Here is a 17955-nt window from a genome sequence, read left to right as displayed (position 1 = left end):
AATACACCACTCGTGTAATTGTAGACATTTGCGTTAGTACATACTAGCCATTGTTCTGTGGATTGGGTCGCTGTGATGACATAGTATGTTTAATATAATTTACGTAAATTGTAGTAGTGTGACAAGAAGAACACAATTAGATGCAGTTTGGGAACTAACTAAACGTTGTTTATAAAGGAAGCACTGCAAAAATCTGCAAAGAAATTCAATGGTGTATGTGAAGTTGCCGATCCCTGGGCATAAGCGCTCTCTTTCTGAGAGGAGGCCTGTCCTAGCAGTGGGTCTTACAAGGGTTGAGATGATGATGATTTGGTAAATAACTGGGAATTTATACATCTACCAGTCTTCTGCAATTCTTGGATTTCTGGGTGCTAGCTAAGGGTGAATCAAATGGAAAGGTAAACTGTTTTCTTTCAGTTATTTCAAATAGTATTTCCTTTTTTTAATAAAATGGTAGCAAATAAAAAAAAATGCACTGGACAACCCAGAGGAATTTGATGATCCCAACCTTCTATTTTAGTCACAATCGATTAAAGGACAAATTACTTGAGGTCTTAAGGGCGTTAAACATAAAATAAAATCGTTTAGCGAATAATTTTGTGCAAACCCAGCCCTACTTAGCCATCCGCTCTGTATGATCTAGTATTTCAATTGCGGCATTTATTTTAACAGTGTCTCTTGCGTGTGCGCCGTTCCAAGCAAGAAGCATTTGGTCGCAATTGAGGACCGTGGGAGACTCTAGCTTCCCGCTTGCGACGGTTTTGCTCGTATTGTTACATGCTTACCACGTTTTCTTAGCTCTTACATGCATTGTACTAACTGCGCTTGAGATTGCCGATGTCGCATTTAAGTTCGTTGAGGCAGGAAAGTAGATTGAGATGATTATGAAATTGAAGTGATTTTATATCAGACAGGAAAACACTGAAATGACGACGATTAACTGTGTAGACACACTAACCTAACCGAACCAACAGAAAGTTGGAAAACCCCCGACTTTGTCACTTTAAAGTTCAATATCTCAAAAACGGCTTAACCATGTCTAAGAACCATCGGTAGAAAAAACGGCATTCAAATCGATCCACCCGTTTCAGAGCTGCGGTGCCACAGAAAGACAGACAGACACACATAGAGGTCAAACTTATAACACCCCTCTTTTTGTGTCGGGGGTTAAAAACAATAAACAGGGAGATACGAGTAAGTGATTTGACGATAGTCGTGACTAATTAACAAGGGTTTTTCTGACAGGCCATTTGGCGCTAGTAGGTATCTTATCCTCTTATTATCTCTCTTAACATTCGTCTCCAGCACCACATGTCGAAATTAGATTGAATATAAGCACAATAATTTTATTTATTTGTCTAATAAAGTGTATCACTGCTATAAAAAGGCCTCGCCTTCTTTTTTTCTTGTCCTGAATATGATTCTCCTAATTCCATTTTGTATGCATATGTCTAAGCAATTCCAACTCTCCTTTCCAGTCTGCCTCTGCAGGGCTACTACAAAATTCGAAAATCAAACTTCGTGTCGTTCGGTCCCTCTTACACTTATACTATTTAATACGAGAGTGAGAGGGACGGTACGATACCAACTTCGATTTTCGAATTCGGAGTATTCCCTCTGTTTCGACAGCCATCCCACGGTACCGAATGGGTAGAGATTTGGGTCGACCGTTGTGCGATGTGGGAGGATGATGTAAAAGAAAAAATAATAATTTGTGTGACGAAGATTAACTAAGCAACCATAACTTCTAAACCTATGTAGAAACTTGATAATCAAATAATACTATCGCATGTTTCAGTTCTATCCTTATTGCATGGCAAAAGAAATAGTTCCAAGAAAAAACGTATTGAACGGGAACAATCGAGTTATTAATATTTTATCATGCGCCCTATTTGGAGGCGCTTGACATTTTTACCCAACAATGGCAATCTCTGCACATAACTCCACCGATGTTGCTAAGCCATAACACCTTTAAGGAACTAAAGAATAAAGCTAAAATTCCTATGCATTGAAAGTCAAAAGGTGATCGTGAGATCGAAGATTCACACGCGAGTAGAAATCAAAATGACTATCGGAGTGTACATTGTTTCGCATACAATGCTGCTTCTCTGAACGGTAGGTGAATAGTTTATCACTAGAAGCAGTAATGGATTGCGAATTGAATTTTAGTATACGATTCACGTGCGAAGATGCGCCTTGGTAATTGTCGGCCAGGCACATATCTGTTCTGAAATCCTATTAAAGATTATCCTTTGGCACTTGGTGCCTACTTCTAAGTTCAGATTCGCTGTTCGTATCATACCGTCATCTCACTCTTATATTAAACACTATTAGAGTGAGCGAGACGGCACGATACAAAGTTTGAATTTACTTATTGTCAATCCTGGAGGTTATTTAATATCTGACACCTAATATAATGATTAATTTTAGGGAAAATGTACCTCGTTGTATATGAGACATGTTTCAAACCACATTTGGATATTCATGGAAAATGTGCTTACTTTATTGAGTTTTTAGTATGTGCTTACCTTATATATGTTGACGGATTAATAAATAGTCATTTATACAGTAAATTTTTGTTTATGTCCCGACTTGATTAAACATTCCGAGGAAAAAATTAACTGCATTAGGGTTAAAGTTATGCGTAAAATAAAACAATTTTAGATAAAGATTACCTGTATATCTTAATATTTGTCAATTGTGTTTGCTTAGACATTTGTGTACAAATAATGTTTACATACATAGCGGCAGAAAAGTATATCAGCTATAACGTACCTCTTTTCTTCAACTCCAAAAACTAATTTTGCATGAAATATGTTTGCAGTTTACTAAAACTACCTAATTATTCTAAGTTATGTTTAACTGACTAATAAGCGTCTGGTGTATCAGGTATGCGAGTCCCGTTCTGTTACTTGCCTAGTTATAATACCTATAGTATTAGAAACAAAGTCGTCTACATAAAGATGCGCTAGAGTTTTTGCGCGTACTATTCGGACGTTTCCGCTCGTGCCATAATTATCATTTAATTTATAAGGACTTGCTCACAAAGTTTATACTTAAGTGAAATTACTTGAGACGAATAAGTATACATCTTGAAGTTTGCAGTGCATCGATTTAACATATTTTCATAACCTTTACCCGATTTCACACGGGTAAACCATTAAGTCTAGTCAGTTGATTGGAATTTCGAGAATTCTGGCGGTTGAAATTTTGGGATTACATCCTAATTCTGTAGTATTTATATCGCGTACCAAATTTCACACAAATCCGCTCAGAAGTTTTAGCTCGAGAGTAACAAAAACATTCTACCTCACGCACATGTACTTGCAAAAGTTGCAAACTTTTGTGTTTATATATAACATGGATAGAATATTTTTTGTACTATTTTTAGGGCCTTAATAACGACTATCTCCTAGAATTACCTCGACGTTTCCAGCACATCGTAATAACCGTAGTAACGAGTAAGCTTTTTTACGTTATATATAATTCTTGGGAATCTTTCCAGTTCTTTTTAAACTTATCGTCTCAAAAAACTTCGCAGTGAAGTGGCTCTATCATCATACAGATGTATTGAATATTGTTTTGCCATCGGTATTTTGTCGGATTAGTTCGTATTTATATCGTTAATTAACGAAGTTAACATTTCGACTAACGGATTAACTTTTAAGTTAACTTCAAAAAATGTTAACGGACTCGTTAACTTCCGTTAAATGTCTCTAAATCCGTTAATCGTTAATTTGGTGCCTACAAGTTATCATAGATACCGCACGCACCCGCCGCGCCCTTTGAGTATTCAATTAAGAAGATGGTATCGCTCACAAACCTGTTATCTTCCGAAATTTAACGCTTTAACGTTTAACGAAGTTAACTTTTTTTGTAGCGGATTAGCGATTAACGAAGTTAACCGTTTGATTAACGGTGCCCAGCTATGTTTATATTGCTATCTCAATCAGCTCCAGTAAACTTCAGTAAGCCAGTTGAGAAAGCAAGATAAAGACGAACTTTTCCAACAAAATACGATGACAAAACATTAATCACTAAATCTATAGTTTTGTTTTTCTACTTACAAATGTCCATAAAACTAAGCCTAACGATGCCTTTGTAATAGAATCTTGTTTAGTCTGTGGTCCTTCCTAGTACAGATAAGATATCACATCGCAACGATAGCAAAACAACAGTTTCAGTTTACACCACACCACGTATTAACGCCTCTATTCCATGCAAAAGGTAAAGGACATTGCTCTCGCTTCTGTACGTATAAAATGTGATGCGTAAGAGCAAGATATAACATCAATGTGATATAGATATAGCTAATGCGAAGAAGCCTTGTTAGATAATCTGTGGTGTCAGGTTGCTGGACAGTGTGTGTGCCGCTTTATGCCAGAACAATGACCTGTCAGGTGTCGCTGTTTTATTAACTGTCACGTCATTTTGAGAGTACGTGCTTAATAAAAATAATTTATTTATTTATTTATTAGAAATAAAAGCTCTGATAGCTGTGTTGCATTTGTATGGGAATTGAATCACCATTTTGAAAATAAAAATAAAGAAGTTCATTGTATGGTACAGTTTGCAACTCAAAACTACGGCTCTGCAATGGATCATGAGCTAGAAGAAGGCTAAAAGTATTTTTGGTACAGGATTCATAATGTTGAAAATCTTTCCGTGTTTTGAACGACTGGTACAAAAATAAATAATAGTCCTTTTTTATTTTGGTTTTATCTATATGAAACATCATTTATACAGAAATATTTCGATTTCCAAACATTTTGTGTAATTTTGACCTTTCGGCAAGCAAGAATATCCCGATTTTTTTTAACAGTAATCCGCAAAAAATCTCAAATATATCTTCAAACTCCATCTGCATAGTTATTGATGGTATGGAAGATTTATATTTTACAACCATAATGATGGTATTTCCTAAAATAAATCATTGGTCACGCACCATGTGACTCAGATCATTTGAAATTCAAATATTTGGTTTCATAAATTTGGAGCGCGAGAGCATTGAGCAAATCTTGATCCGTATAAAATGCATGACAGTATTACTCATCTATGATTAAAATGAAAAATGCAATCCCATTAATGCAATAATCCATGCAATTGCTTTATGTCTTGTTAGGATTGCGCTGTTAAAAAAAACTGTTCATTTGTCGAAATATCTATGTCAAATTATATTATTCTGGTCGTTTAAAATTATATTAATAACTTAAACTTAATTAAATAATAAACAATTAACTGATAAACATTTAAATTACGGCTTAATTGGCCATAAAGGTAAACGAAAGCCATAAAATAAGAAAAGGAAACAATTTCAATCCGAATTTCGATTCGAATTCCAATCGAATTCAAAATATTCAAATATTCTTCTGCGCGTCGATGGAACCGGCCAGTGTTTGGGTGCCGGATACCGAGTTCACGCCATCTAGCGGCGGATACAATACACGAGTGATGCATACAAATCACCCATTAATCAATGTCCGCTTGACGACACTGTCAAGGTTGTTTCACACACAGAGCACTCATGACTGGAGGTGCCGTTAATTCTTAGCACTACATTTTTTCTGATATTTTTTTATCAAGTTCTGCCAGTTTTGGTACAGGGGAAACACGCGTTACCGTCTTCTATTATAAAGCGCTTCGTGGTTTTAAGCGATGCCCTATCGATGGCTATATGTAATCGACAAACTATGCTGTTAATTAATAATTTAGTCTTCTTCGGCATTTTAATAGAATTTTTTAGAAGAAAGTGGAGCAGAATAATTGTCGTTACATAAATTCCCAAGTTAACCCTTTAATGCCGTACCAATAGATACCTTAACTGCTCACTATCAGGTATTTTCTACTATAGTGGTTAAATCTACTTAACTTAAAGAGCTTTAGATAAAATTACTAACGGAGCACTACACTACCGTTTATAGTTAAGCTTTATTTAAGGACTTTAAGAAAACAGGCGACCGGTATCTTTATTTTGTGGAAGGTGTAGGAATACAATTATTGTATTCTAAAACTCTTTATTGTATATATAAAACCTGAAGTTAACAGATATCAAGTCAAATTCTATTCTATTCTATTCATACATAAACCTTATACTTACATCTATAAATGTGCTATGACAGATTCCGGATGTAGTATTACAGGAGTACTCAGTCATAACATAAAAATATTAAAAACTTAAGTAATTTTAATGCGACTGCATAAAACCAGTATCGAATTAAAAAGTTACCGTTCATGTTGCACATATTTGGAGGTTGTGCAACATAAAGTTCACATCACACGGCCGTTTACGGCTTCCTCTAGTCACGATTAATTAGTACGAATTTAGATACCGCGCCAGTACTGCCAACATGACGGCATTAAAATGCAGACCATAAATTGTCGGATGTGGCGTTTGGTTTTTTAAACGGTTTTAAAAGTTGCTCAATTCGGATTCGAGGTTTTTAAGATGATGGGAAGTGGACTGGTTTTATCTTGAAATATTCTGATGATTTGGGACATAATTAAAAAAAATTTGGAGGTATTTCCTGTGACGGTGATATGCTGATAATGGTGAAATTTTACGAAACTGTATACAATGATGAAGATACTGAGAGCGTAATGATCCTTAACTTTTTTTATTAGGTATAAAATGGTGTGGGTACGGGTCGTCGATATCGAGTTGATTTTTTTAAAGCTTAATGTGTACCTTGGCAATAAATACTTGACATTCATTATTACAAAGAAAAAATACTACGTTAATGAATTTTTTAGTAAATTATACTCAGTATAAACAAACACCTTCAGGTAAACGAAGTAATTTTTTTAAATGGATACTATACTTGTCTTTTTTTAAGCTCTTATGCGGCATGATGTACGGACGTCGGACAGACTGCACTCACCTCTTAAGAAAGACTCCCAAAAAGCGCGAAACTTATTATACTTATTGCTATTTATTGGCAGTACACGAACGGGCTAAAAAAAACATCTCGTGATTTCCACAAGGTTATAGCAAAAAATAAACATTATTTTCCATCTATCTTCATTCCATTCACTTAATTCACTTCCCTTTAAAACAATTGAACGTACATTTGCCCGCATCTGACGTTGTGATCGACGCGTGCGCACAGTAGTTTACATTGCCATTACCAATCCAAAAACAACTCTATGATACTAACAGTTAGATTCTAAATCGTTTGACTCTACAATACCTTATTCGGTCATCAATATTCGATTTTCGTACGTTGAAGTAAGGGTTAGTTTTGTTTGGCTTGCCGTTGTTGTACAAAGGGTTGAACGTACAGCGTGTTTGTTATTTCATTTAGCTTGCATTCCTTCTTGTAATGGACTGGTGTTGCCAACCACAATTAAAAAAAAAGTAGCATTTGGAGTAAACTTAACCTAACCAACTTAAAAAAATAATAATTGTAGTTCAATATCACAATAACGGTTGACCCTGATAAAACATAGCTAAGAAAGAACTAACGCAAGGAAACTCGCTTTCAAATAAAAAACCCGCATCGAAATGTGTTTGAGAGCTACGACGCCACAGACAGACAGACATACATTAACGTCAAATTTATAACACGTTACCCCTCTTGCTGAATCGGGGGTTAAAAAATCACGACAATTTGTTGGCGCGTGACGGCATTAATCTACGTAACCATAACCTAACCTAGTACGGTCATGAGCCACCATGGAACCATTTCACAGTAAACGTCATAGTGACATCGTATTAATTAACAATGAAAATCGTAATGAGAACTTGGCAACCCTATAGTAGACAAGTGTGTGCCCGCGGCGTGCCTCGATTTGTTTGAAATGTTTACACATTTCGCTTTTGATTTGTGTTTCCAGTTTTGCATGTTGTTTGATAATGAATGCGTTTTGGTATTTGACTGATGGTGTAAACATTTCCGAACGGCAAGACATGTTTATGCGAATATATTTTTTTTTAGCATTAGAACGAAGGTAACCGATCTTGACGTGTCTTTTTATTGAAAAACACTTGAAACTAACATTTGGTATGTAGATAAGTAGGTAGATCTTACACAGGATTTAATTCACTCACACACACACACACACACACACACACACACACACACACACACACACACACACACACACACAACATGTAAAATCTCAAAATCAAGCGTTAAATCTAGAACGGGGTTTCTTCATGCACAGTAAGCGAAGACCATAATGTATTGTTTTTGGAATCCAAATTGGAATTTAGTAAAATTCTAGAATTTCAGTTCAACTGCTGGTCAAGTCAACCAACGCGTATAGGTAGTGCCATCAGAGTTAAGGTCACGCACACAGGAACTGTCATGCATATAGTGACAGCGGGATTTGACATTTCCTCATTCTATACATTTTTGCAATAAGTTCGTCATGTAGCGTCATAATAATATAGGCATTACTTATAACAAGCCGTGGGACAAGGCTCTAGCATCCTATAAATTTCCTTTTTTATTCTGTAGGTGTTGCTAACCTACTGAAGCATTTTTTTTAATAAAGGCTGTCTACTGTCAAAGTGACAACTTGTTTTTTACTGCTCGCTAAATACGCATTGTAGTCCTACCGTATCGGGTCCGGACCAAATCTGCTTCCCACGTAACTTCGCGTAACATATTAGCATACTGGACCAGCACAACACATTATTATGATTCTGAATTATAACTTCCTATAGTTATTAATTATGATATTTTGTTATCTTGTGGGAATTGTATCAAGACGACCTATAAAATTGTAATATTAAAACAATATTGCCGCGTGATCGCTGCTGGCTACTAAATTTTAACGAAGAATTGGGTACTTTCCTAGATAAAAAAATCTATTTAGTACATCAGCTAGATTATTCAGAAATATACCGGGTGTAGTAGCCTGTAATACGAGCAAAATATTAAAACATAGATCGTCCTCGTCAAACTGAACAACATTAGTTCAGCGACTTTTAAAAATAATGGAGTCTTTGAATTTTCCTTTTTTCATACAAATAAAATACTGCTTTCGATGTACGCCATCCTAGAGCCCAACTTTACTGGCGTCGCCTGTCACGCTACAAACATCAAGCATTTTGCTTTACATTGCTACTTCTATTAAAATTAAAAGTGTAATAAAAAATAAAATTATTTTTAAAAGTCGCTGAACTGATGTTCAGTTTGAGGAGTATGATCTATGTTTTAATTATTTGCTCATATTGCAGGCTACACCCGGTATATTGGATGTATGTCTTCTTTTATCAATCAAATAAAAAATTAAAAAGTTATATACGGAGTAAAGTTATATACGGAGTGGCGAGACGTCACGCGAAACTTTAACTGCGGGGCTACTACTAAATTCGAAAATCGAAGTTCGTGTCGTTCCGTCCCTCTGACGCTTATCATATTTAATACGACAGTGAGAGGGACGATACGATACGAACTTCGGTTTTTAAACTTCGGAGTAGGCCCTCTCTGGGCCTTCGCGCTGTCATCGTTCATCCACCATTACCTCTCATATTTCGTTGTCTAGAATTGTTTTACCGTACAACGGTAAAACCTACTAGACACTGCCAAAATTGTCCTCCAATGGACCTCTGTCCATGGCTCTCCATATAAAAAAAACTATAACGGGCTCTATCTTGATAATTTTTTGTAACATTTCCTGATATTGTAACTGACAGACTTTTTAGGGAACTACTTAGGTAGCCTATTGAAAAGGAAAGAAAGAAATCTTAATTATTTGCAAGCCAGCATGCAGTCTGTATTTACTGGTCAAGATGACCGAAATACAATATGAACTTGATATTAATTCTAGCCAATAAACGATTCAGATTCGGATTTTGTGTGGTCCTTCCAAATAAAGAAGGATCTCCATATAAAAAGATCGACCATAACCATTTCGCTTTTATTTTACGACATTTACCATAGATTTAACTTGTTTATCTCGTTGAAAATGTTGAAACAGATACGGATTTAGTAGTAGCCCTCCTGCACTTGGTTGAAGAGAGTGACAAAGTTTCCGTTAATCGATCGACATTCCGGGATAGTCGTGACGCTCATATGCGTTTTATTGATCCGTTCGGACGAGCCATTAGTGGACGGAGATTCCCATGCTGGTTAAGATAAACAAACTTTGTAAGTTATAAATATAATTTTATGGAACATACCGACATGCCGTCATCTGAGCTATAACATAAATCTAAAACAACATGGATCTAAGAAAGTTTTGATGGGATTAAGAAAGGTATTTTGGCGGTGACGTATCCTTCCTACCAGTGGCGAGAGTAAATAAATTAAAAAAAACCGGCCAAGAGCGTATCGGACACGCCCGAAATAGGGTTCCGCAGCCATTACGAAAAAATTAAGGAATATTTTTCTAAGGGTTTCGTATTTTGTACGGAATATTCCAAGTTTAGGTATATTTTATACCTTAGGCTGCTATTTACTCTTAAACTACTAATAATTCTCAAGAAAACTTAGCCTTACTTATAGTTTTCCTTGTAAGTTTGATATACTTACTACGATCCTGATTTTTTTTCAAATTTTTCCAAATAAATCACTGAATCGAAAATCCGTCATAGCAACCCCCTAATGGTTTTCAAAGACCTATCCAACGATACCCCATACTACAAGGTTGGATGAGAAAAAAAAATCACCCCCACTGTACGTCTATGGGAGGTACTCAAAAAAAATTTTTTTTTTAATTTTAATTGTACCATTTTGTCGGCATACTTTATATACATATTCGAGTAAAATGACAGCTTTCTAGCATTGATAATCCCTGAGCAAAGCCGCGGCCGGACAGACAGACTGACAGTCATGGCGTATAACTATAAAGGTTCCGTTTTTGCCATTTTGGGTACGGAACCCTAAAAAGATTCTAATACAATAATTGTCATCATATTTTATTAGACGTAATTCGGCAATACAATACAAAATTTAAACCCACAAGCTCTTTAACAAACTCATGGGTAGCAAAAACGAGAGATGCACACGTCGTTATTATTTAAATACTGATTAGCGATTCGCTATTTCACCTGATGATAATTGCAGATGAGGCTATAGGTCAGGGATGGGGAAACTTTATCCTTCGCATGCCAATATATACTAACGAAATATGTGGCGGCCCAAGTTGTTGCATTTTTGGCTATGTTATTTACTGAAATAAAAATATTGATAGTATTTTCTGAAACACTAATTTATTACGCAATATTTTCGATTTTCGCTCATCCCGCCCGCGCTCGCGAAAGAATGCGTGATTTGATGGTCGCGGGCCGGATTTCAAGCCTTCGCGGGCCGGAGATGGCCCGCGGGCCGCAGTTTCCCCATCCCTGCTATACATGTAGCTTGCTGGTTCAGCAACTACATACTTATTATCCCCTTGAATAGTACTTTGCTCATTCCGAAAAAGAAGCGATGGAATTGAATTAAATTCACTAGCAGGTCGCACTTGAAATGATCTTATACATTTAAATTCTTCTGACGAATTATTATTTTAAGACAACAATAAACTACTATTTCTAATCTGTTCATTATTAACCATAAATATAAGGCTTTGATGCCCACATACTGATTATACTCGCAGCGATGCACGGGTTACAATTAAACGTGTTCAAACCGGAAATGTAAATCACTTATTTCGCAATTCAATTCAGTAAAGTAGTATTTTACTACGCTATATATCATTCCAGATAAGGATAGACAAATTTGACACGAGCATGCTTTATTATATACTTGCCTTCAAATTCTTCTGGAATATTTAGCACGTATATTCGTTCGATTGTAACACCCTTATAAATCTTTTCGGGACTTTTTAACTGTGCTTAATAAATATTTTCAAACATTTTGTTGTGTAAGTACCTAGATACAATCATGTTGAAGTGGCAATAGACGGGCCATATCGCTCATAGAACAAATAGCCGTTGGGGGAAAAAAGTCCTCGAGTGGTGACCACGAGCCGGAAGACGAAGCGTTGTCATTTTCTCCCATTAGCTACATTTCTTCTCTTCTTTTAAGTTGCCACATTTTAGACAGAGTGGTCTTCGTGGTCGGTCGAGGATTAGTAGCGCAGTTTCATGACGACCGTAGTTGGCAATAGAAAGCCCTGCTACCCACTCTCACATGAGAGGCCGTGCCTAACGTTTCTGACGCTCGCGATCGCAATCAAATGACAGTTTTTGTATGCGTCGCTTAGTTCGGGAAGAGGGTGGATGGGCGATGAATAGGAAGGCCTATTCTAAAACCAGGCACAGCAATTACGGTTGCGATTTAATGAAAGCGCATCCTCATCATGGACACTCCAATTTGCCTATTGCTATCTGGAATGAAACATAATATCGCTCGTGCTACTTCCACTTTGACAGTTAGCGGTCGTATTTTGATTGATTACCGCCGTAATTCTAGCATTCTGGAGCCGGTCGTCGATTATTTGACCGACAATTAAACGTGATTGCATCGCGAATGCCACGTTAATGTTAACATGTATTAACGGGGAGATAAATGCTGGTTCTGTTTCGGTTGATCTGAATAAGTGTTTCTTCATTTCCTCTCTTTGATTGTTATCAGGTGTACAGCCGACCAAACATTTTCTTTCCATCTTAAAGTTGGGCGATGTGGCCTCTTCAACAAAAGATCAGTAGAAAATTGACAACGTGAGTGCACTGAAAACTATGCGTCAAAAATGCACCATAAGTATTTACGAGATTTATGCTGTTTGGAACGTTCGGAACATATTTCTATGTACTTTTGTGATTGTGAGCATAATGACATATCTTTACTTATATATAAAATCGTTGTTAAAAGACATGAATCCCTACTGGCGTTTTCTCTGCGCGTATACAATCGTTTATGGCATTCGCCCACACGTGCTTCCAAAAACGCTAGTCTGCAACCGCCTTAAAACGGATGTCAGCCAAAGGCGTCCAAACTCTCTGAAGTTAATTTGGAACAATGGCAACCCTTCAGCGGTTCCCGGTAGCGCTAACAACTCGCGGCGCGCGCGCAGATGCGCCGGATGCCCCGCCCTTAGCACCACAGCGTAATATAGTGGGCGCACTTCTTTGTGTATTTGTTTGAAAGGCTGCTGGTAGAAGCTATATGCGTGTAGCTAAAAATAGGGCAATTATTGGGGGAGGCCTATGTCCAGAAGTTTGCTATAGGCTGCTTCTGCTGCTGCTGATGATGATGATGATACTTTGTATCGGCGCTGTCTAAAGTCTGTTCGCAGAGAGTTGAGTATTATGAAAACTTCTCGGGGTATGACAGGCGTTGCTTATCACGGCACATACTGAGTTTCGTGGTACCAGGCAGTCAGTTGTTGTCAAGCGAAGGAACTTGCTAGTGTAAGTAGAAAGTTCAAATGTTATGGGGAAAAGCCCATAAAGTTGAATTTGTATATCGCTCTGAAGTCATAAGGCCGCCTATTGCATACCTAGGAAATTTTTCTCTATGTAGGTACCTCTGTTTTTTACACTGCTTAATATACTGTGGTATGTTCAATAAAGAGTCGGTGTATTGTATTAAATAAAATCATAACCACTTTAACAGTAGCTAACCTAAAAATAACACGACGTACGTGACAAAAACTGGCCAAGTTGGTCCCCATTAATTGGAAGCTAAATAAAAACACTTTGCCACACCCCTGGCTAAGGGACGCAGGTACCCCATTCCCAGAAGTGGGATGTCGATATCAATATCTTCCTCACATATATTATTTAGTAGTTGTTGTATGAGTAGCGTGTAATCTATTCCAATGAAGAGGATTTCGTTTTCCGTGATAGAGTGTGATCTCTGAAACGGTTAAATAACGAGATATAACATCAAAATATAACAAAATACAACATAATAAAAATAAAAATAAAACAATTTAGTATTGGTTTATCATGATGATATTATATGTTATAATTTTTATATGAGATGAAATTATGTATTTTAATTGATATACGTATCGTAGTTATGCAAACTGAAATCAGTCAATGTGAATGTTATTTAAAGTGATATTATTTACAGTAACATTTGTTATACTAATTGAACATAAATTTACATTATGAAATTAGATAAGAAGTGGAACCTAACAGAACCAATTCTGAAAATTCTTTCACTGATAGAGCTACAATATCTTTCACACTTCTATTTGCTATTTTTTGCGGCTCCTGATATCGAGAAAGTGTGAAAGTTCCCTTGGGATGTAGACGCAGTCGCATTCAAAAGCTGGTTTTAAATAATTATACAAACATTCAGTCTCTATTATTTAACCGTTCAAGGAGCCTTATTAAATTGTATTGTCTTTTTGAATAATAAATTACGAAGGGACATCTGTTCTAATGAACAAAAAACACGCATTTAGGCCAGTAAGAATATTGTGATAAAAATGGTTGAGCTGTAATTTGCAAGTATTTAGGTACTTTTTTATTTTCAAGATGCTAAACTAATAAATAAATGTTGCTCGCAACTTTGTCTGCTTGCCGTGGGAAGTTTATATATTCCAGGGATAAAGTATGAAGGGTCCACGGAAAGAACATGTCTTTGGCTAGTCACCTGAGCAACTTTTTGAGTCATAGTCATAGCGGTTTGAAAGTTGGTCATCACGAACAATTATGGTTACCATTTCTTTAAAAGTTAAAATATATATATTGTTTTCAGATATCAATATTTAATTCAATGGTAAGTCATAGTACTTTGCGAGCTCTACATTTTGGGATAAAATCTCAATTAAAAAAAGGTGACCAGACATGTTCTTACCGTGGACCCTTCATATAGTCTATTACTTGCTGACGGGGAGGCCTATGTCCAACAGTGGACGTCCTACGGTTGATGATGATGATGATGACTTGCTGATAATAAAGCTTTCAATTTCTGAATCCTACGATATCTATAAAAAAGTTTTGGAAAGAAATATTTGGGCGCCAGATAAATAAATAAGGCAGCGGATGCAGGTAATTCGATCCATCAACATGTGCGAATTTCGGGTGTGCGGGACAGTGGCTGTAAAGTTTTACTATCGACATATTTTTTTACGACAGCTAGAATAGAGCCAAGGTGATGTTCCCAGAAAAACACACGAATACAATATTTTTTAGCACCTGCGATTATTTGTTTATAGACTGGAAGTTTAAAACGATAAACTCCTTGAACAGAGGATTTCAAAAAGTGAACAATTATTGCTTCTGAAAAGATTTTTCTTAACTTACGAACTGTTTCTTAACTTATAACTTTAGCCATACTTAGTTTATATCATAATGTATAACTATGTAGGTACTTCTCGACAACATAATATTTAACTATAATGTCACTGACGCATGCAATTTTATATATAATATAATATTGTATGTAATATATTTCTTATTGTATGTATGTAGTTATACTTAAAAAATAAAATAATAATATTAATTTTTAGATGTCGGAATAATACATGCCGAATACCTTAATATCAAAATTAACGTTTCAAATTCAATAACATCTTAGCAAGAATCCGACATCATAAATTAATTTTAATTTAAAATAATTTAGTTATAGTTAGCTTTTTAGATTGTATTTAGCACATTTACAATTTAAGGAAACTGTAGGTCTTATGTTAATCATAAGTATTTCTGTACACATTCTTGTATACGACCGTTTGTTTCTCTTCCCAATAAATAAAAAAAAATTAATAATAATTCGGGAAAATGATTGCCGAAGCACAAATTTCAAAGCAAAACCAATAAGTTTAAGAAATATTACCTAAGTTAAAAAATAATATCGCTCTTTGACACAAAACTACCACCTCCATTTTCCAAGGTCGCTTCACCAAAAATTTGGAAACAAATGACAGACGCCGCAGAATTCTTTGTGTGCCATCTTTCCAAATAAGTGCGGTTGCAGACAGTCGATTATTATGCTAGAATTTGCGACTGTCGCTCGCTTTCGATCGCGTAACGATGTGGGTGACCGAGAGTAGTTCAAGGTTGGCACAGGCAATACCAGTTAGTTCACTCTGCATTAGCTTCTTGATTTGGTAGATGCAACGGAATCCAATGAAAACAAACGTTTTAAAAAATTGAAAAATGATTTCATTCATATGCCGTAGGTAAGTAGAAAGATGCTTTACAAACACAAATGAAGTTACAAGAAAATTGACAGTATAAAATTATATAAATATACTTATACTATTAAGGGTTAGGTTAGATTGACCACTTGTAATAGTTGTGATATAAAATTGCTTGCAAACTGTATCACAAAACAGGTCTGTATCGATTCCATCTTGCCCACTTCCTTATTTTATTAACAAATCAGACTTTGTAATGTAAGAGACATACATTATATGATCATGCATGGCATGTGACAGTGAGTAAATAAAGATTTTTTGAGTTAATAAAATAAGTAGGTAATAAGTAATGCAAATAAAATTATATCTAATTCAAATGTAAAAGCTGGAAGTACTGTATAGGCTGTGTTCAAAACCTTTGACAGAGCAACTGTATCCTGGTGGTCTCTTTCCTTTCTGGAAAGTCAGACACTTGCGTAGTTGCTTGGAAAGTAACAACTGGGCGTATTTAGAACTTTCGACTTCACACCAATTTGCATACCGATCTGTTACGACAAAGACATTTATTTAAGTTTTTAGGTACCTTTTCATGACATTTATTTGTAACACCTGTGTATGTTCCTGCGAAATAAATAATTTCATTTCATTTCAATCAATTGCGCTGTAATTTCTTTGGCAGATGTAGATACGCGATTTAGTTTCTTTGATTACCTACGCAGTACTATGTTAAAAATACACATATTATCTGCAAAGTGTTATTTTTTAATTTGTTCAGGACACCAACAGAGTACATACAAAATATTGTTCCATCCATACTAATATTATAAAAGTGAAAGTGTTTGTATGCTTGTCCGTCTTACACGTCAAAACGGAGCGACGGATCGACATGATTTTTGACATAGATAATAGTTTATGAGCCAAAGAGTGACATAGGCTACTTTTTATCCCGGAAAAATGCACAGTTCCCGAGGGAACAGCGCGCGATAACCGAATTCCACGCGGAGGAAGCCGCGGGCAAAAGCTAGTTAATAATAACGGTACATTATATAAATTTAACACCTATTATACCCCAATTACAGGTGAATACATCATTAACAGCAATTAGTCATTCGCATCTTTTGTCTGTGCGCAGGCGCCGGCATGCTGAAACACGTGGCGGTGTCCCCGCACCGCGCGCGCGCTGACTCCGTGAGCCTCAACTCCTCGGCGTCCTGCTGCAGCCTCGGCTCGTTGGACTCCGTGAGCGACCTGTCGCATAGAACGGTGAGTCCTTGTCTCTAACTATATCCTCGTTAGACCCACTTACCGGGTGATTCGGGAAATGTAAGCAGGATCAACCCCACACCCTCAGTAATTGATAATGGATCGTTCACAATCATATTAAGGACGATGCTTCTGGTTAGCTCATGATCAATGTCCCGTTAGATGGCGCTGTTATCAATATTGCCTTTTTTTGTTTTTAGGGTTCCGTACTGAAGGAAAAACGGAACCCTTTATAGGATCACTTTTTGTCCGTCAGTCTGTCTGTCTGTCTGTCAAGATCCTTTTTCTCAGGAACCCTTGGAGGTATCAAGCTGGAATTCATATCAAATACTCAGGTCTACTGTCCCTTGGAGCTATGAAAAAATCAAACTTCTTAGCCAACGCAATCAAAAGATGCAGCCGTTTATGCTGCAAATTTTCGACACTCGCAAGGGAATCAAAACCTACAGGGTACTTCCCGCGTGAACTCAGAATCTTGAAATTTGGTACGAAGCAACGTCTTATAGCACAGATGAAGGAAAAATTGCGAAAAGCGTAATTTTTAGTTATCATATAATAAAATATTTTTAATAATTTGTACGGAACCCTCGGTGCGCGAGTCCGACTCGCACTTGGCCGTTTTTTTTAACCCTCACACTTTGATTTGTAGAGTTACTCTGTACCTCATAAACAATTTAACATTTTTTGTTCACAACATTTAAAAAACGT

General features: G+C 36.4%; 1 protein-coding gene across 1 annotated transcript in view; it reads left to right on the top strand.

Moving 5' to 3' along the window:
• rau (RA domain-containing protein rau) overlaps nt 1-17955 on the top strand; it is a 125073-nt gene that overhangs the window by 12444 nt on the left and 94674 nt on the right. The window contains exon 2 of the mRNA XM_074086199.1: nt 17117-17247. Coding sequence (XP_073942300.1) covers nt 17125-17247 — 123 coding nt within the window. The 5' untranslated portion in view covers nt 17117-17124. The remainder of the gene's footprint in view (nt 1-17116; nt 17248-17955) is intronic.

The sequence above is a fragment of the Choristoneura fumiferana genome, chromosome 3 (genome assembly GCF_025370935.1).
Source record: "Choristoneura fumiferana chromosome 3, NRCan_CFum_1, whole genome shotgun sequence".
In the NCBI taxonomy this organism is placed as follows: Eukaryota; Metazoa; Arthropoda; class Insecta; order Lepidoptera; family Tortricidae; genus Choristoneura; species Choristoneura fumiferana.
This window is presented reverse-complemented; position numbering and strand designations above follow the sequence as displayed.